Here is a 21,366-nt window from a genome sequence, read left to right as displayed (position 1 = left end):
GCTACCGATCCGTCCTGCCTCCTGAGCTGGCGGACTCCTGCTCGAGCATGGCGAGGTCCAGTAATCTCAAAAAACTCCCCAGTCACTCTATCACCAAGCTGCGTCCACTGAGAGGCCTGGCGACGATAGTAGAACTCATGTCTCTGCTCCTCTGCCTCTCTAACCTCCTAGCGTGCCTGGCTCAGCTGGGACGCCACCCACTCACATGTAGGCTGCTGCTCCTGAAGGTGCTGAAGCGAAGCAAGGCTACGTCTCAACCGACGCTCCCGCTCGCGAGTCTCTCCCAGCCGTGTCAAGGCTGCAGCGTGCAAAAAAGAGCTGAGCTCGATGAGTCCCTGGGCACACTGGCCTGCTGCATCCTGGTCAGAGCTCTGGCTATCATGCCATATCCTCTCAATGTCCTCAGCGAGACTAGGATATGTAAGTACCCTCTCTGGGATCCTCAACTGCAAGCTGGTCTCCCGTGTCCTCTCCTCAATTGTCAAAATAGCTGGCGCATGGTCTGAAAAAGAGGTGCCAGCGAGAATGCCAACGGAGCCCCCACGCTCCCCTAACCTGTCGCCCACATAGAAGCGATCAATCCGTGATAGATTAGTCCCTCCCTGCTGGCGATCCGACCGAGAGAAACTAAGACTGTCTTGAGAGCGGGAGAAAGCCTCATGCTGCCATGCATCAGTGATCCTCAGTGTCATACAAAATCGCTCCCAAGCTGCAAGCTCCGTGCCGTGCACTGTAACATGACTGCCTCTCACCCTATCGGCCGGGTCCTCAAGCATGTTGAAGTCTCCCCCGACACACCAATGTGCGGCCTCTGGCAATGCATCCGTAACCTGGGTCCAGAACTCTACTCTGGCACTAGCATGGTTGGGCGCATAGACATTGAGCACGCAATAAAGCTCATCATGGATCCTTAGAATGACATACTGTGCTCTACCAGGCACAATGATCCCGCGATCCACAATGGCCTGCCGCCATACATCCGCAATGACCATACATACTCCTCCCTGCCCACCCAAGGGGCCAAACCCTGCAGACCAAAATGTGTCCCATCTACCAGGCATCACCGAACCGTATCTCCGGATCTTGCTCTCACCCAAATGGTGCTCCTGCATCATCAGAATATCAATACTGCCCCCAACCAGGCATCTCTAAAGCTCCTGCCTCAAGCAACCACGATAACGTATATAGTGTGCGCCGCCAAGGCCTTGTACATTCCATGAGATGATCCTCATGGAGGACCTGCTGAGGTGGAGGCTGTCTCAATCGTACGGCGGGCCTTTGCAAGCGGCTTGGATGGAGAATAGTCCCCATCCGAGCGGCTACGAATCTGCCCACCCGGTGTGCTGCAAGAATCGCGGATCAGGCGCCAATCCCCCATATGAGCTCTGTGGGTACCCTCATCTCTTGTAATCGCCTCATCAATCTGGCTCTGGGCACTGTATCAAATGCTTTGCGGAAGTCCACAAAGCTACAATAAATCCGTCGCCCATGCGACCTGCCCTCCTCAATAATGGCCCGCAGAGTCGAGATGTGGTCAAGAGTACAGAAACCTCTCCTGAACCCTGCCTGTCCCTCTGCTCGAATGCCCTCTCTCTCTGCCCATCTACTCAACTGCTGCTCAAGAATGGATGCATACAATCGTGCTAGTGTGTGACCAATCATAATAGTGCGATAATTTCTTGGCTCCATAGGGTCCCCTGACTTGAAGATAGGCACGATGGTGGACATACTCCAAGTCTCGGGTAAGCCTTCACACATAGCACGATGAACATCACTGCTAGAAGCTCTGCCAGCATGTCTCTCACATGAATAAAGTGCTCAGGGACCAATCCATCATGATCATATGCTCTCCCAGTCTTCATCCTATCAATGGCCTTCCTTACCATCTCTATGGTAAAGAAAGTACATGTCTGTGGGCATGGTGCTGGCGGGTCAGGAAAAGGTGTCTGTCCAGGAACTGTATATAGAGATGCTGCAGAGAGACTAAAGAGAGTAGATACACTCATAGAGTGTGGCTTGAGACTTGAGGCTTGAAAGTTGAGGGAGAGAGTTGCTTGAACTTTGAAGCCTTGAAGCCTTGAAAGTTGAAGGGGTGTGTGTGTGATTGTAGCCTTGTAGCCTTGTTCTTATATAGATATTAGATAGGCAAGTGAGAGAGAGAGGCAAGGGCAAGAGAGAAATGAAATGAAATGATATATTAACGTCTCTAAGAGGCCATAGTGGCCTATGAGACCAAAACTGAGAGTACATCTGAAGTTGGTGTCTCATCAAAGAGAACAACAAAATGAGACTAAAAAGTACAATAAACTGATTGTCCTGCAGTTATAAGAACAGAACTGTAAGACTCCGAGATGATACTGAGTAGAAAATACTCGAAAATACTGGAAAATGTATATCAGGTAGATCCATGTATGCTGATCAGTTGAAGTGTTGCCCTCTCCTTAGATCGAGTATCTCCGCCATGGGGCTGTCTAAAATGGAGAGGTCATAGAAGCGAGGTAGGCGCCTCCGATGCCGAGCAATAATGGCTCTGATCTGGCGATGGTGAGGATGCCATGGTCGGGATCTTGCCGACGAGCACGACATAAGATAACTGCTCTATCACTGGTGACTCCCTGGTCGGTGCCCTGATGGCCCAATGGAGGAGGTATCAGGAGGTGTGTGGGCTGGTGCTGGTGCCGAAGAAATCTGTCAGGGTCCTCTGTCTAGGTACATCATGGCTCGGCCTCTTGTCTGCCAAGAGGGTCTCTCTGTGTCTCCTGAGCTCAAGTAGAAACAATCCCAGGCATCGGCTGGGTTGCTGGTGCTGGTGCCGAAGAAATCTGTCAGGGTCCTCTGTCTAGGTACATCATGGCTCGGCCTCTTGTCTGCCAAGAGGGTCTCTCTGTGTCTCCTGAGCTCAAGTAGAAACAATCCCAGGCATCTCTGATCCTCAAACTCCATGACCTTGCGTAACGGCCCAAAACCCTCTCGGAAGAGGCAGTGATATCTCCCTCGGATCTCATAATAGACTGTACATCGGCAAATGTAGTGTTCCTCTGCCTCCTGGTAGCATAGCTGACAAATGCGGTCATCCAAGATCTGATGCACACATCGCCCTGTCTCAATCCACAACTGGTGTGATGAGGTCCGGATCTGTCCAATGGCACAACGTATCCCATGTGATAGGTGTACATCCATGTACGCCGGGCGGGTGATAAAATCATCCGGTGGTGAGAGGTGTAGAAAATGGCTCTTGTAATGAGCCATTTTCGTGCCCAAGGGCTCAAGGGGGCTAGTCCATACCTTACATAGTGAAGAGCTGGCTGAAGCTTCCGCCCCCCCCCTTGCTCGCGCTACTACTTGCACGCCCTCCCCCCTTCCCGCCCTCGCGTCTGTTCCACACCCCGCATGCCCTGTGTTTCTGCTGCCCGCGCGTATGCCCCCCCCCCTTCCCCCCGCCTGGTTTTCTTGCGCCCCTCGCCCTAGCGCTGTAGCGCCCGCCGCCCCCTGCTCCTCTCCTTCGCGCCCCCCTCCCTTCTTCAGCGCCCCGCCAGCCTCCGCCCTCTCTTCCCCCCCACCCCCCTTTCGCGTTGCTTCTGCCCCCCCCCCCCCCCCCCCCCCGGGTTTTTTCTTCGCCGCCGCCTTACCCCCCCCCCCCCCTCTTTTTGTTTTTTTTCCGTCCCCTGGGGTTTTTTTGCCTTCCGCCTTCCCCCTCCGCCCTTTGTGTGCAGCTCGGTTCTTGCAGGACTCTCCGCATTCACTCCGCCTTCGACATAGCTTCAGACTCTGATGGAGGCTCCTCCCGCCCCACCTGAGAGGGACTCTTCCGCAGCCCCCTCTCCCGCCCCTGTGAGGATACCCCCATCAGGCTCTCTCTTTCGCCAGAAGAGGAAGCGAGCCTCGCCCCGCAGAGGTGGAACGCCTCCAGGCACATTCCACCATCCGGGCACTCGCCCCAGCAGAGGGGAGATCCGGGATCTTCTCCAGGCCCGCCTTCTTGCAGATGTGGGCAAGATTATGGATGTTCAGTTACTGGGCCATGGACACTACCAGATTGAGTTCGAGACAGCCCAGAGCATGGCCCACGTTCTAGCCATGAGTCCCCTTGACATCAGGGGCGCTCGGGCATTCTTCAGACCTTGGCAGCATGGCTTTGACCCAGCAACGGCCGAGCAGGGAGAGCGCCTATTTCATGTTACAGTTTGCTTCCCTCGACTCCGCCGTGAGTACCTTCCGCTCCTTTCTAGGCTAGGAGCATTGGTGGGCTCGGTGCTTGAGACTGGCCCCACAGCAGCTTCAGTGGTGGCTAGAGTAGCTGGGCTACCTTCGGTCAGAGTTTTGGTTCCTGACATCTCCTCCCTTCCGAAGGTCATTCAGCTACCTAGGATAGGGGGGGGGGGGGATGGATTGATCAGAGAGTGGAGTTTTCGGGGCTCCCGAACCAGTGTTTTATCTGCAGGCAGGTCAGCCACATGGCCAAGGCCAACCCTCGCAGGAGACCCCGACCTTCACCGCAGCAGCAGGCCCCCGATGGCCGGCCCACAGATGCGGCTCGACAGGCAGCCTCCGGGACGCCTGCTCAGCCCACAGAGACCTCGGAGTGGCAGCCTGGACAGGGGCGCCGTCGAGGGAGACAGCCACAGCAACACGCCCAGAGATCGATGCAGCAGCAGCCACAGTCTCAGCATCACTGGGTTCCCGTGAGGAACAGCTTTGCTCCCCTCCAGGAGGAGACCCCAGCGCCGACTGAGGACCAGGAGATGCCAGCACCCCCTCCTTCGCCCCCACCCCCCCCTCCCACCTCGCTTCCACCTTCGCCTCCTCCCGTTCCCGCTCCGGTTTTGGCAGCGGCTCCTTCTCCACCCCCCTCACCCCCCTCCTCCCCCCCCACTCGCCTCAGCTCCCCGGGAGGCCCTGGCAGTTCCCTGGCGGTCACCTGCAGTCCGGCGGACACTGAGCACCGACCTTGCTCGAGCACCGCAGAGGAGACTTACCATGCCGATTCGGGCTTCTCGGATATCCTCTATCCGCAGTCGGCCGAGTCGTCTCGACACTAGACAGCGCTCAGAGGCTTTTGATTACTCCTTCACACGGCTTTTTGGAGCGGAGGGCCCCCATGAGCCAGCACCAATCAGAGTTCATGTAGTGATACCTCCGGCCCGAGGGGAGGTGGCACTTGATTCAACGGTGGCCTTCTCATTCCCTCTCTGTTGGGGGCAGTATTGATATTCTAATGATGCAGGAGCACCATTTGGGTGAGAGCAGGATCCGGAGATACGGTTCGGTGGTAGATGGGACACATTTTGGTCTGCAGGGTTTGGCCCCTTGGGTGGGCAGGGAGGATTGAGCATATGGTTAAAATATATCTTGCACAAGTGTTCAAGCATCATGGAATGCAGAAGTCCATTGTGGGGGATAGAGATCCCAGGACTACAAGTCTCTTTTGGCGGGCCTTATTTGATAACATGGGCACCAAATTAGACTTCTCATCAGCTTAGGACCCTCTAACGGATGGGCAAAGTGAGGCTGCAAATTCAGCCTTGTTGGATCTCTTGAAATGTTATGTGACGGATCAGAAATCTTCTTGGGAGAAGTACTTACTGCTTGTGAAATTTGCATACAACAATACGGTGCATGCATCTTTAGGAAAGGCTCCATTTGAGATTGTTTATGGTAAGGTGGTTTTGCCACCCATCCTTCGCACAAAGAATGAGATATTTGCAATTGATGAGTATGTAAGAGACTTGGATATTGCTTTTGCTCAGGTGTGGACAACCATTGCAAGGTCACAAGAAGACAAGCATAAAAAGGCTGCCGCCAAGCATAGAAGGCAATTGGATGCTAAAGAGAATGATTGGGTATTGCTGAAATTTGAGAAAGCAAGACTTGCAAAGAGACCTGGCAAAGAGGGTGCATATCCTAAGCTTGCAACTAGGTACTATGGGCCTTTTCGAGTGATCGAGAAGATCAATGAAGTGGCTTTCAGATTGGCATTGCCTAGTCATTGGCACATACACAATGCTTTTCATGTGAGTCTCCTTCGCAAGTATGTAGGGACGAAGCCCAATGAACCGCTTGTTCAGGATCCACCACAAGTGGACGAGCTTGAGGAGATCTTGCAGCCAGAGTAGATTGCGTATCACAAGGAACGCAAGCTTGCTACAAGCAAAGTTGTCAGGCGTTACCTTGTGAAGTTTAAGAACTATCTTCCTATCGATGCTAAATGGGTAGATGAAGAGTTCTTCAAAGATTGCCCGCATGTGCTTCAGATATATTTCGATGCTTTTCAGTTGCGGACAACTGTTTAGAAGCCGGGGGGTTGTCACCATTTAGCCACCCAATTGGTCCACCCGTGCTTTCTCATCATGTATGTACATTGGACTGGCGTCCATGGCAGTTGTATATGCCGAGGATTGATGCCACTCATGTGATATTGTGGACTTGGCTTTCCATTGGGACTCATGCCTCTGTGTACATGCCCGGAAATGCCTAGTGGATTGGTGTTCCATTGGGTCTGGTACATCGTGTACCTGCCTAGAGCACGTCTATTTTGGTATAGTCTCATGAACGGGGATTGTCTATACCAATGTTGCATTGCATAGCATCTTTATGTGCTTGCTTGCAATTGAAATTGCATGTTGTTTTCATGCTTGCTTGACCAATGTGTAGTTCCGAGTAAGAGGACACCCGCCCGCGAACCGTACGTGTAAAACTGTCTGCTGACATGGTTATGTGGCATGTGACAGGTGGTAAGTATTGGTCATAAACCTTGCCTTAGGAATTAGTACTAATTTATAAGTGAGTGTGTACACACTTCATTAAGTTTTGGGCAACCAAAACTCACTTATAAATTATGACCAGCTGGTGTTTACACACACTGATGTCCCAAGGTGGACAAAACCCAATGTCCACCGCCCAAACCTTATCAATATCCCCTTTGTACAAAGGGAGTAACCAACCATGTGTCTATTCTAGCTTGCTCCACAAAGCACCTACCTGCCACCTAGAGTGGACAACTCACCACCTCACTCTTTCCTCTCTCTCTAGAATAAGGCGCCTCCTTCATGAGGGCTTTTGGGCTATATTTTCTGCACTTTCTCCTTCCCAATTCCATATCCAAGCTTGCTAAGGTGTTTCCCAAGCTTCCAAGAGTGTTTCCGGGTGCTAATCACTCTCCTACACACTCCCAATGACTGAAATTCAGCAAAATAGCTCTCTTTCTTCTTGTAATTTTTGGTCTTTTTTCTGAAAACCCTAATTTCAACCCTCCTTTCTCAAGTTGAACCATAGGGGAAGCTTTCCTAGGGTTCCTTTCATCCTCTTGAAGACTTTTGTCGCGAAGAATTGCGACAAATCAAAGATTTCAACACTCCAAGCACTTCCATCGTGAAGACTTCTGTTGTCATCGACTCTACGTGCAATTAGTAAGCTTTTATGCTTAAATATGGAAGCAAGTAGCAGGAGGGAGGAACCAAATTACAAGATCACATAGCCTGTGTAGTGTTCTCTTGTCCTACGTGCTCTCTTGCAAATTGTTGCTACCATGTGTTGGTGGAGCAATAGAGAGCAGATGGTAGGGAACATGGGCACTTGAGAGGGTAGTGTGAGTTGCAAGTCTACACCGACAACCACTTGTTTGCAATAATGTATTCATATGCATTGGTATGGAAATCTGGTCAGAAATGCCCATGACACTATGTACTTGATTCTCCCAAGATCAATATACTTTATTTGAGGGAGGGGCCGGCCATTCCGGCTCATTGTGTGTCTCTTGTCAATTCAGCTAATTACTTCTTTGCCTTGGGACCCCGGTGAGTGGGAGTGGAAGGATGCTTGTAATCCTTTGAAAAGCATGCCTTTTTTCAGTTATACGGTGGGGAATGCCAGACATCGTATCTTGGGACACATTCAAAGTGTCCCTACTCTTAGACCCCATTGGGAGTCTTACGGCATTTTGATTGACATTCAAAGGGCATTTTGACAGAGATTGTGGCACTCTTATAGAAAGCCACAGATTTTCGCCTTTATCTGGGTTTCCCTTCATGGTGGTCTAGCCACCAATCAATGGAGGTCTGTTACTGGTGCTTGCCCAACATGCCCTAGATGTGCAAGAGTTTCGGAGTCAATTTACCATTGTTTATGGGAATGCAGGGAAGCACAGAGGGTTTGGTCGGCGATTGCACACCCCTCTTTGGTAGGATTAAGAGGGATGCTATCATTTCTTTTGGTTCTATCATTTGGTTGACACAGTCTGGGCCTCAGCTGAGGTTCGAGGGGACTGACAGGAGCTTGGCCATTATGGTTAGGCAAGGAGTTGCTCAGCAGTGTTGTCTTTAGGATTTGCCACTTTCACACTTTGTCCCTCCGGCAAAGAGGTTAGACAGTTCTTGGGAGATTATTGCTAGCATCTCAGCCTGGAATATCTTGAAGGCTAGATGCACTGAGGCCATTGAGGGTACTCCCGTTCTTGTTTCTCAGTGTATTTGCAAGATTTGGAGTGATATTATTCACACTATTATGGCTACCTGGGCCAGAATCCAAGGATCTTCAAGGGCTGCAGAGAGGAAGCGCGCCCAGTTTATGAGAGTGAGACATTGGTATCTTTTTCACATCCTCTCATTCGGGACCCTATTGGCAGCACAGGGCTCTTGATTGGTTGAGATCTCCACCTTGCTTGGTGTGAAATCTCCATTTTTTTAAATTTTTCATACTTAATAGAAGTCTTCTTTCTGGAAAAAAAAAAAACTTAGTGTATTGAAGCGTATTGATTAGCATTGTGTTCAACCAAGTTACATTGAGGGTATCAACTATTAGGAAACTTTTGCCCCTACAGCCAGATACACCACTATCCAGACAGTTCTTGCGCTCTTCCCTCATTCTCACTAGCCAGTTTATCGGATGGATGTCAAGTATGCCTTTCTCAATGGTGACTTGCATGGGGAGGTCTATGTTGAACAACCTCCAGCTTTTCAAGTTCCTGGAAACAAGGGTAAGGTGTACAAATTGCACAAAGCCCTTTATGGTTTAAAACAGGCACCCAAGGCACAGTATGATAAGATTGATGCATTCTTTCTCTTGGCTTCCAGAGATGCTTTGTAGACAACAATCTCTATGTCTTTGCTTAGGATACTTTGATCTGTTTGATCGTCTTATAAGATGATGCTTTGTTGATCACTGGCTCTTATCTTGCCAAGATTGAACAGTTCCGATCACATTTAGCTCTCACTTTTGAGATGACTGATTTGAGCCTTCTCCACTACTTTCTTGGTATGAAGGTCTATTAGAATCCTGATGGAGTTTTCCTTAGCCAATACAGATATCAAGAGACGCTCCTGGTGACATTCGGGATGGCAGAGTGCCGTCCTCTTTCATGTCTCGATGGATCCTAACTCCAAGCTTTCTCAAGAAGATTCTACTCCATAGTTGCATGCAACGGAAACAGCAATTCCTTCCTTGTAGGGGGCGAAACCTGAGTCAGTTCCCTATGATGTTTACCTAGAGGTGAGAGGTATGCCTACTGAGGAGATGGTGTACTTTGAGTAGTAGAGGCATAGCAAGAGGTTACTGACACCTCTTCCATTTCTTGATGGATTGCAAATTTCAGTTTTGCAGAAGCAGAAGCAGCTCCAAGAGGTTTGAACGAGGTGGCATTTTGAAAATAAGTCTTCCCTCCACCACATCACCTTGATCAATGAGAAAAGAGAGTGCCATCTCTCTTGGTTTGACACCCAATTCTGATGCAACAGTTTCCAATGCATCATTCCCAAAAGCTAAGTACCTTTGTGCATCCAATACCTGCTTAACTTTTGGATCTTCATTCAAACTCTTCAATTGGGCATCTTTCTCACATAGATGCTTCTTTAGATTTTCCATCTGAGCATGCATGGCATCAATCTCATCAATGTCTTGCACCTTCTCTTTACCAGGGACGAATGTCCCTCATTTCTTTTTTTTTTGAAAGGAGACTTCTATTAAGTATGAAAATTTTTTAAAAAATGGAGATTTCACACCAAAAAAGGTGGAGATCTCAACCAATCAGGAGCCCTGTGCTGCCAATAGGGTCCCGAATGAGAGGATGTGAAAAAGATACCAATGTCCCACTCTCTCATAAACTGGCCGCGCTTCCTCTCCGCAGCCCTCGAAGATCCCTGGATTCTGGCCCAGGTAGCCATAATGGTGTGAATAATATCACTCCAAATCCTGCAAAGACACTGAGAAACAAGAACGGGAGTACCCTCAATGGCCTCGATGCATCTAGTCTTTAAGATATTCCAGGCTAAGATGCTAGCAATAATCTCCCAAGAACTGTCTAACCTCTATGCCGGAGGGACAAAGTGTGAAAGTGGCAAATCCTGAAGACAACACTGCCGAGCAACTCCTTGCCTAACCATAATGGCCAAGCTCCTGTCAGTCCCCTCGAATCTCAGCTGAGGACCAGACTGTGTCAACCAAATGATAGAACCAAAAGAAATGATAGCATCCCTCTTAATCCTACCAAAGAGGTGTGCAATCACCGACCAAACCCTCTGTGCTTCCCTGCATTCCCATAAACAATGGTAAACTGACTCCGAAGCTCCTGCACATCTAGGGCATGCTGGGCAAGCACCAGTAACTCACCTCCACTGATTGGTGGCCAGACCACCATGAAGAGAAACCCAGATAAAGGAGGAAATCTGTGGCTTCCTATAAGAATGCCACAATCTCCGCCAAAAAACCCTCTGAATGTCAGTCGAAATGCCATAAGATTCCCAATGGGGTCTAAGAGTAGGGACACTCTGAATGTGTCCCAAGATAAGATGTCTGGCACATGGCCACTACGACCTTTTCCTTTGCCGTGGACGGATGTCCCTCATGCGCAACATCACCATGGAATACATGAGATACATTTTCAGCACTGTTCACCACTTGCATGGGATTCAACCTAATCTCTAGGCCTTGTCTTCTTGAATATACATTCACTACACTACCTATATGGCTGACCATAATGATTAAAAGCACTAATAATTAGTGTATGCAAGATAGGATCGTCTTCCACACAGGAAGGAGTAAAGTCCTAAGCTCTCACAATCTTACCACACTCAGATGAAATGGCACAAAACCAAACAAGATAGCAATGTTGAAATTCAAATGACACTCCAATATAGGGCATAAAAAGGGCCAATCCTCCTCGTAATAGGATTGTATTACCAAGGATACCTCAAGATACACGCTTCATGGGCATCACATGCCAGATTTCCAATGACATTCATGCAATGAAACTACTTTGCAAACATGACTTGTGTCAAAGTCAGGGTTGATTCCAAAGCTTTTGTCATGAAGAACCTCACTCCCCAATCCCAGTGACTTGCAAGAAGTAGCTATGCTCCACCGGCATCCATACACAAGCATGTGTGTGCCAAGCTGAGATATAGGAGACCTCGATGGTCAAGCGTGTGGATCTAGAGTAGGTTAAAAGAACATGGAGAAGCTCTTACCAATGAATTTTCTGAAATTTGTAAGTAGAAATCAGCTTTCGATCGAATTGTCGCAGTGGCGACGACAGAAATGCTCAAAACCATTTTCAGCATATACAACATCTATTTCTTCATTGTTGTCTTCGCCTCAAAGTCTAAGGTTGTTGTCATCTACGAATCATGCTATTCAACATGTTGTTATGTTGTCAGCCTCTAATACATGTATCCATGCAAGGAAATGGGATCGAGAACATTAGGCAGGTGAACCTAGCCACGGCATTGGAGCCTTCTCTCGTTTTAAACCATACCAGTAGTTAAGGCTTGGTCACATTTTTATGAGATTACCCCTCACTCGAGCATTCACATATTTAATAATTGGGTATATATATAATAAAAAAGAAAAATCATAGAAAAGCAAAGTTGAATAACTAGCAACAACCAAACTCTTCATTTCTAAGCAAGAACTTACAGTCATAGTCGACCCATCCTATTCTTTGATTTTCCAAGTCATAGACAACAAGTTGATCCTTCAAAACTATATCTGCAAGAAAGACAAATGAGAGGGTCATCTGCAAAATGCCTTGGTGTTCAGTACTTCTATCATTTCAATACTTACATCCAACACAAAAATCATCAGTAAGTAAGTGGTGGTAGAACTATAGTCAGAAAGCCCTGCCCCAGTCACTATCCCGCTTTGCTGCCCAGAAGGGAGCGCGAAATGAATTCCCTACACTTCTATGAAAGTGTGTGCATGCATGTGTGTATGTGAGTGTCAAAATACATATATGTATATATACACACATACGTACATATATGTATACATACATATATACATACTTACATATCTTAAAAATATATACACATATATTTATGTGTATATATAATCATACATATATTGTAAGTGTACACACTTTTTTTTTTGGTGAAACCACTGCTTCATTGATACAATCATAGCTGTCTCCCAGTGCAGGACAGCCAGGACTCAGATAAAGAATAGTGGGAAAACAACCAGCTCTTCAAGATCATAAGAATCTCTGAGAGACTGGTAAAGAGATCTACGGAAGAAGGAAAAAGGGTCCACATGAACAACAGAAAAAAGCAGCTGATTCCAAACATGATAGATAGTCCAAAGCCCAAAATCTCGTCCAATCCAAGAAGACTGCATAAGCTGAGAATGTAGGAGAGAGTCGACCAAAAAGCCGAAATTGCCTACAGTCTTGAATGAGAGTAGTAGCATAGGGAGAACTCATGATTCTGCCATCAAAATGTTCAAAAACTATATCATCATAACGGGTGACCCAAAGTCCATATGCTTTTGTACGCATGGAGACACACGTACTGCCCACCATGCAAGCCCATAGCTTTCATCGTGCCACAAAATCAGGTAGAAGCATCGCCTTTCTCACGAGAACATGATAATGGATATTGAGAATATTAAGACCACCATGCATCTTGGGCAAGTAAACCAAATCTTTCTTCATTAGCAGACAAAGGGCTTTTTTGTCCGCTTTTGTTTTCCACAAGTATTCCAAGGCTTTAGACATGAAAATGTCAATCTATCTGCGAGACCAATGCAGAAAAGGGAGAGAGAATTGCACATACGCCATGATTATAGACTATACTATTTGCAGACGTACATGCAAAGGCCAAGTAGACAGTTTCTATTATTCAATTTTGTGATGTAGCTTCTGCATCACCCATTGAGTCTCTTCTTTAAGGGAGATCTCCCATCCAATGGGGTATCCAAGATGCTTGACTATCTGATTAGGTGGCACAATTTGTCCTGGCCAGAGTATGTCGGAATGCACAGCGGAAAAATGAGACAAATGTTGTAGAGAACAAAACGCAGAATACACAACGGAAAAATGAGACAAATGTTGTGGAGAACAAAACGCAGCAGTGTAAAGAGAGAGAAGCTGTATAAACTCTGCTATATACAGAAGAAACCGATACAAGAGGAAGTGGGGGACCAAGGTGGTATTTATATCACCCTCCAATGCTGGTCGGCCAGCCTAAAAGCAGCCGACAACAACAGATATGCCCATGACCAGCAAAAAATGTAGTCGGCCAGGAAAAAACACCAATCGGCCAGTATAGTAGGAGTCGGCCAGCACAAGACTGCCCCACGACCAAAAAAATATAGGGAAAACATGGAAAAATGGGGAAAAATGAGAAAAGCTCCAGGGCGGGCACACCCACAACAAAGACCCTCACTGCACAGACAGCAGATGACTGCTAACACCCCCTCTCAGCTCCTGGATGTGGAATCGACCCCAGTGAGCTAGAGTGCTGCTGGAGCATAGCCTGAGGTAGAGACTTTATGAAGAGGTCCGCCGCATTGTCCTCCATCGAACAATAAACAAGCAAGACGTCACCAGCCAAAATCTTCTCACGAACAAAGTGACTCTGGATGACCGTAGATTCCGCTAGTGGAAACCCAATCTCGCCAAGTAACCTCTGCAACCGCACCACTTCGCAAAAGTAGCACCACAAGCAGCCCGGTACTCTGCCTTTGTAGAAGACAAAGCAAAAGTTGGCTGCCTCTTGCTGCTCCATGAAATAGCTCCTAAGCCAAGGGTAAATCCGTAGCTTGATATAGATCTCCTTGTGTCTAGATCTCCTACCCAATCTGAGTCACTCCAACCTTGGAGTCTGACTCCATTCGTCGTTCCCTCTCTAGTGTCATGGAAGAGTCCAAGATCCTTCGTACTCTGCAGATACCACAAGATCCGCAATCCTGCGTCCCAATGAGTCGTCAAAGGCGTCTGCATGAATAAGCTCAACAGCCCCACTGGAAAGCTCAAGTCCAATCTGGTGTTCAACAACCAAATCAATGAACCAACAAGCTTCCGATACAAAGAGGCATCAACCTACTCACAAGGATCATCAATTGTAACGTTGGTATGCCGAGTCCTGGGAGCCTGCAGAAGACCATACAAGGCCTTTCGAAACTAGAACTTGTAAACCACCCCCTTTGAACCCGGAACCTCAAAGCCTGGAGGCTGCTCAACAAACACCTCCTCCTGCAAGTCACCATCTGACACTTGCATGGCTTTCCTACAAGTCCCTTGTTGGGAAAGAGCTTCCTCAACTGTAGAAGGCACTTTGTCCCGAATGATACGAGACATCAAAGCACTTGTAAAGGCTCCTCTGACTGACGAACGCAAGAACTGGAATGTCCTTGCATGTTGCCAACATTTGGCAAGCCATCCACCATCCGGTCTCGAAAAGCTTGCTGCCGCAACGTATCCACCTTCAAGTGGCATAACGAAACTACCACAAATCACCTAACTGAGAACCTGTAAGAGAGAGTACTGAGAGTTTGTAGATCCCATTCTCCACTCCACCTTCCCATACAACCTGGCCTGTCGCTTTGTCCCGTAGAGCAACAAAATGCTCATCAAACTCCACCTGTACACTAGTCTTGCAAACCTCATGCACTGACAACAAATGAAAACCAAGGGATGAAACATAAAGAACTTGGGAGGAATGCTTCCTCCCTCTGCCATCCAGAACGATCTCTAACCTGCGCTCACTGTGAATAGGAATAGTGGACTTGTCACCAATCAGGATGTGACCTGCGTGCCTTCGAAGATCCTATAATAACTCTTGGGAAAGAGTCATGTGCCTAGAAGCACCACTGTCTAGAATCCAATCTCAAGTATCCCTAGCAGCAGTAGTGAGTCCAACCGCCTCCATGCTCGAAGAAGATGAAACATCTGTCTCCATAATCTCTAAGTGCACAAAAGCTGGAGTCTTCACGATTACTACTGAGGAATCTGCACCCTTCTCAGTGCTCCACTAAGGACATTTCCTCCAATAGTGGCCTTTCTCGCAATGGTTACAGGTCCGCTCTGCCTTCAAGTCGTCACGATCCAAGTCGGGCTCTTGCTCAGAAGACTTCTCCTGTGAAGACTTCCCTTTGCCCTTACTGTGGCCTTTCGACCACTGACCAGTCAAGGCCTCAAACCCTCCTGTGGAGGGTTCATAAAACGCTCTTCCTAGTCCAAGACTATAGGCACAAGCTCCTCCCATGTGATGGTGCTGAGCCTCCCACTAGTGATCAAAGAGGAGTAGAAAGTGGAATACTGAGAGGTCAGATGAGACAGCAAAGTGATGGCCGTGTCCTCTGAAGATATCTCCTTCCCAACCTGAAGAACCTCCTGTTGAAGAGCCTGCAACTTATTGATGTGCTCCTGCATCGTCGAAGGCTTTGCATGATTCATCACCCGCATCTACACTCCCAAGGAAATCTGCTTCAAGGGTGATACCCTATTATATAGAGAAGCCAAATGCTACCAAGTCCCTCTAGCTAGCATCATATGTTTGATATGATTAATCAATTGCGGTGTGCAATTAAGGAAGATGAAAGAACGCACACGGGCATTGACACGATCCCATAACTCTGCCTGAGCCTCCCGTTCTTTCCGAGTAGAGGGTAAAAGCTCCCTGTTCTCCAACCCGGGCTATGGAACACCAACCACAATGAAATGAGCCAAGTCATAAGACTCCACAACAGACTCCATCATTACCTTCCAGATGCCATAGTTGGTCCCGTCCAATTGTCGATCCACCAAGAATGTGGGGAGAGTGGGGATCTTCACGTGCTTCTCAGCCATCTCAAGCAAATCTGCCATCTCAAGGGTTCACAAGGTCTTGTGAAGGGAGGGTGGGTGGGAAAAAAAATGAACAAGAGGCTGCAAACACTATGCAAGGTGGCTGTCTAACGGTGATGGCCGCCTTCTACCCGATCTCCAAGTCCCGAACAGCCCACGAAACCTCCAATCAGCACCAAAAAACAGCAAACCCTCAAGCTCCCACTGTCTCCAAGCTTCAAGCCACCTAGGGCTCTGATACCATGTCGGAATGCACAACGGAAAAATGAGACAAATGCTGTGGAGAACAAAACGAAGAAGTGTAGAGAGAGATAAGTTGTATAAACTCTGCTATATACACAAGAATCCGATACAAGAGGAACTGGGGAACCAAGGGTGGTATTTATACCAACCTCCAGTGCTGATTGTCCAGCTTAAAAGCAACCAACAGCAGCAGCAGAGCATGTGATAGATAACTCTTATTTATCTTCTGTCATGCAGAGCATGGTCACATGAATGGACATACCAAAAAATAAGCCAAGCCATATAGGCACATGATCTGAAAGCCTCAATGTATGATCAATCCACATGTTGCATGTATATGCATCGTATTGGGCAGCATACAGAACATGTGCCATCTGTCCAAATGAGCCCAGTAGTCTGTAAGTGCATTATGATGAAAAGTAAAGACCAACTACTGAGGCATGAGATGTGTCCACAAATCGCATGCATCCAAAAGAGTCACGGTTTGATCCCACAATTGTTTCTCAATGCCAATCATATGAGAGCGATGAGACGAATTATCAACATAAGCAGGTGAATTGATCCCCTGTGATAAAAGCATTTGATAGCCTGGATATGTTCGAAAAGATTGCTACAATGCAGCCCTGGTTGTTGAAGTTTGTGAGGCATAAACACTCGCAAATTCATATAGCTCATCAGCAATCATACATTGCACAACAATCCATCTACCATTGGGATTGTTGTATGCTAAATGAGGATGAGTTCATGTCTAACCATGATAAAAAGTACCAAAAAGGCTTGCTTTCCCACATAAAAGATGTGATAACCGGAGGAAACCCCGTGTCTACCAGCAAAAGCATGCTGATTATGTCTTGCACACAAACTATATGTGGCTACATAGTAAAAGCCTCCATTTTTTGCATCACAGAAGGCTTGCACATTGTATGTAAAGCATTTGATTGGTATATACATATGTACAACAAGTGTAAGCAAAACAGGTTACCCTTCAGCTTGCATGGCTACCTGGTTTCCCGTATCACTATGCAATGCATAAAGTTACACACACACACACACACACACATATATATACACACTTTTTTTTTAGTAATTCTTATATTACCAGTCAGAAACCTCGTTGCGAGGTGAAAACCCACAAACAAAACATCATGATACAACTAAGGCCCCTATATAGGGGCCAAGGATTTGACTGCCTAGAAGCAGTCAAAGAAGGCCATGTATTGTTGGCCGTCTATTTGTTGCAAGTTTCAGCAGTCATGTAGAGACTGTCTCAACAAGCATCGGAAGTAGGCGTATTGATCAAGAGGAATGTGTCCATAATGCATCTGATGTCTATTTTTCAATATTGTCCATAGTGCCCAAAAAGTAGTCCACGTGAAGAATATCCCAAAATTGGTATATCGTTGTGGAATCCCAATGAAAAGCCAGAATGTCTTCCCAAATGGAGCTCCCGGGAATCGTGTGTGAAGCTGCCTTGACTGTCTGTCCAGGAGGGCACGAGAGAAATCACAATACCATAGCAAATGGGGCACTGTCTCATCGCAGAGCATGGAATGGTGACATCTTGCCATAGCGATGTTTCTCTTTTCCAAGAATACGCTGACAAGTAGAACTCCCACAATACATCTCCAAAGGAAGAGTCTTTCTTTCAATGGCAAACCATATATCTGTTTTGTGCATTGTCCAAAGTGCATTAGCATGATCCGCAATCCAAGGAGGAGCAAACAGTTTGATATAGACCCTTTTAGTTGTTAGTTCATGTAACCCTATAGCTTGTGGTGGAGCGACCCTCCAGTCCTTCAAACGCACTTCCTGATGGGTGTGTATGAGATGCCATAGAGGTCTATAGTGCATGCCTAACCCATACCTCCGGCGTGCTGCTAGAAAGGAGATAACATAGCCTTCATCATTGACCACGTCCGCCACGAAACGTACAGCCTTTTGTGACACGAAGAAAGCTTTCTGTGGCTCAAGAAGGCCTAACGGAGCACAAAGCAGCCTACTCCAATGTAACGGAGCACGGAACAACCTACTCCAATGTATGCTTTCCAACCACATGGTGTTTCCAACCCCAGGTGGTCTTCCATGCCATTCTAGTTTCTTTGTCAGCAATTTCCAGTCCGTGAGTGGCCTAGAGCAGTAGGGGCAGCCTGGAATTTAACCTCTAAAATCACCTCCCAATAATCTGTGGTCCCTGCACTAAATGTGGCAGACTGCAAAATGGTGCACATGGCTGCTAATATCTGTGCCCATGGGTGTTTTTGAGCCGCAAAATCATCGAGCAAAGTGGCTTTCCTCGCAATAACATGAGTACGAAGGTCAAGAATATTGACGCCCCCATGATTTCTTGGCGTACATAGCTTGTCCTTTCATAGCAATCCGAGGCCTTTAGTATTATGCTTAGTTTTCCAAAGTATCTCTAGTATAGAATTCACCCAAGTGTTTCTTTGGCCAAGCAAGCAGTGGCAAGAAGAATTGTATGTATGCAATGAGAATTGATTGCACAATATGGAGTCTAACATGTAAAGGCCATGTGGCCAACTTCCAGTACTGCAATTTAGCATTTATTCTTTGCATAACCCAATCAGCCTGGAGTTTGAACGACGTGTGCCATGCAAGTAGGTAACCCAAATGTCTAACCAGTTGATTGGAGGGAACAAGAGTCCCTAGCCACAAGACATTGTGCCAAGCTTGTGGCTTGAGAGGGATAAGCTTGGATTTATGGAAATTAATTCGTAGTCCTACAGTTGTACCAGACATATCCAAGGCGTCCATTACAATGCAGAGATCACGAGGATCATCTCGTGGCATGAAGAAGGAATCATCTGCATAACCTTGTGCCACAAAACGCTTGCCGAATGGCTTGAAGACCATGAAGTGCACCTTGCTGAGTAAGATGATCCATGTATAGAAGCAGAGGATGAGTTTCTATGGCATATAATAAGGCACTCAAAGGGCATCCTTGACGCACGGACTTACCCAAAGACCACGAGTCAAAGAGATCACCATCAAGAATACATGATGCCTCACTGCCTTGATACAACACCAAAACACAAGATTGGACATCTTAATTCCGAACCCCATCTTGTGTTGGGAAATTGGAGTTAAGTGTGGGAACACCGTCTTAGCCTAGGAATCTTTGCCTAGGAATCTTTTCTTGAGGTAAGCAGTGATGTCACACCTCATTTAATAAGGTCAAAGAAAAGGTTGTACTTTCAGCCCATAAAAGGGGCTTCATTGTACTCGTTTAATAATCAAGCAAACTACTTTGTGTCCAATCACTGTACTTCACTCTCCCTCATTATCATTTCTCTCTCTCTCTCTCTCTCTCTCTCTCTCTCTCTCTCGTACAGCTTCATCTTGCCATGGCATCCTTCTTGCCACAACCTCCATAGCCTGCACAGCTAGGAGTCATCTGATCCAACATCTTGCACATGGTCTCCACAATAAAATCCCATTGCACTGTGTCAAAGGCCTTCTCTATGTCCACTTGCAAAATAAGCACATCTTGTTTTGTATATTTTGCATATTCAACCCCAATGTAGGCATTTGCAATGTTATCCGTTATATGTCTGTGCGGGACAAAACCATATTGCGCCTAGTGTAAGCCTGCACAAAGTACCCTTTTTACCATGTTGACCAACATTTTGGTGACCAATTTGTATACAACGGGCATTAGAGTTATTGGTAACCAATCAGTGAAGGTCTCACCCAGGCTCTTGGGAGAAGCCTTACAACACCTTCTTTCCATGATTGGGCATTTCCCAAGTACGCCAAGCATCATTAATCATGAAAAGCAACGCATGTTTGAGGTCATCCCAGAAGTGCAAGAAGAATTCCAGAGTTAAACCATCCCAACCTGGAGATTTCCAAGTGCTCAATTGTTTTATTGCATCTTGCAATTCTTCCTCCATGAAGCATTGTTCCATAGAGAGTGCCTCTTCTGGCGATACTATGCATGAAACATGAGAGAGCAACTGATCCCTGGCTGCCTGAACTTGTGCATTTGTAGGACCTGTAGTAGCAAAAGACATGCGCATAGCCAATTGCTGTTTGAAACATGTCCAAAGTTTGCATTGAGGTCTTGACGCATTTAATGGTGTCTTTTTGCCATTCAAAGTGTAAGCGTTTGAAGAAATCCTTCGAAGAGCATTCCTTATCCTTGAATGGCCGTTGCCTGGCTTTGACTTGCCATTTTTCTAGCTTACGTTTGTCATTTTCAACAAGAACATGTTTTGCATTGTATAAATCCTCCTCTTCAGACACCGAAAGATTCCTCATGTAAGCAGGCTCCTCCAGAGCCTAACAAGTTGCTTTTGCATTATGGACCCTCTGTTTTTCTTCATGCATGCACTAGTGACCATAGTCTCTAATGATGAGTTGGATCCTCTGAACAAAACGATACCAAGCCACATCCATACTTTCCAACATTTGCAACTTTAGCAGTGTAATCACCTCTTTAACCAAGTTATGGAAAATGTCATGCAAGAGGTAACAGTTATTGATTAGAAGCAGACAACGGTGGTATAGAGGACGATCATCTAATCGCAGTCCAAAGTATAGTCACATCCACAGTGGTACATGATCAGATAACACTTGTGAGTGATCCACCCAAATTTTGCATATAAAATCATCATTATGATCTGCATGTAATAAGTACCATCTATCCAGGCGGGCTCTATATCGAGAAAAAGCCCTATGGTGGAAAGTGAAGCTGGACACCCCAAGGCACATGTGAGTCCACAAATCAAGAGCTTGTAAAGCAATTATCATTGCATTCCAATGGAGCCTCTCAAAAGCTAGCATATGTGAATGTCCAGACAAGTTATACCCTTGCTCAGGAGCATTATTAAAATCCCCACACAAGAAAGCATTATGCAGCCGAGGGTAGTTACAAATCTCTGCCCATAACATTGCTCTCTTGGCCGAAGCGGTTGGCGCATAAAGAGCTGCAAACTCATACATCTCAGCATTTATCAAACATTAAACCACCAACCAGCGACCATCCGCATCATTATGTGCTAAGACCGGTTGTAACTCATGTCTGACCAACAAGGCAACTCCTGAATAGGCAT

At 46.9% G+C, this 21,366-nt stretch overlaps 1 protein-coding gene across 5 annotated transcripts in view; it reads right to left on the bottom strand.

The window, feature by feature from the left end:
- The window catches only part of LOC147632178 (aspartic proteinase 36-like), a 95,511-nt gene that overhangs the window by 7,816 nt on the left and 66,329 nt on the right, over positions 1 to 21,366 (bottom strand). For 4 of the 5 annotated variants that reach the window (XR_015267426.1, XM_086808814.1, XM_086808815.1 and 1 more), the window contains one exon: positions 11,905 to 11,976. Coding sequence is in view for 3 of the 5 variants with exons in the window: in XM_086808814.1 (XP_086664940.1) it covers positions 11,905 to 11,976 (72 nt within the window). In the remaining 2 variants the exon portion in view is untranslated. Of the gene's footprint in view, positions 1 to 11,904; positions 11,977 to 21,366 lie in introns of those variants that run through there. The other variant, XR_015267425.1, reaches the window with a different exon arrangement.

The sequence above is a fragment of the Cibotium barometz genome, chromosome 14 (assembly GCF_041138505.1).
Source record: "Cibotium barometz isolate CiBa-2024 chromosome 14, ASM4113850v1, whole genome shotgun sequence".
In the NCBI taxonomy this organism is placed as follows: domain Eukaryota; kingdom Viridiplantae; phylum Streptophyta; class Polypodiopsida; order Cyatheales; family Cibotiaceae; genus Cibotium; species Cibotium barometz.
The sequence above is the reverse complement of the archived record's forward strand: the minus strand, read 5'-3'. Positions and strand labels throughout refer to the sequence as shown.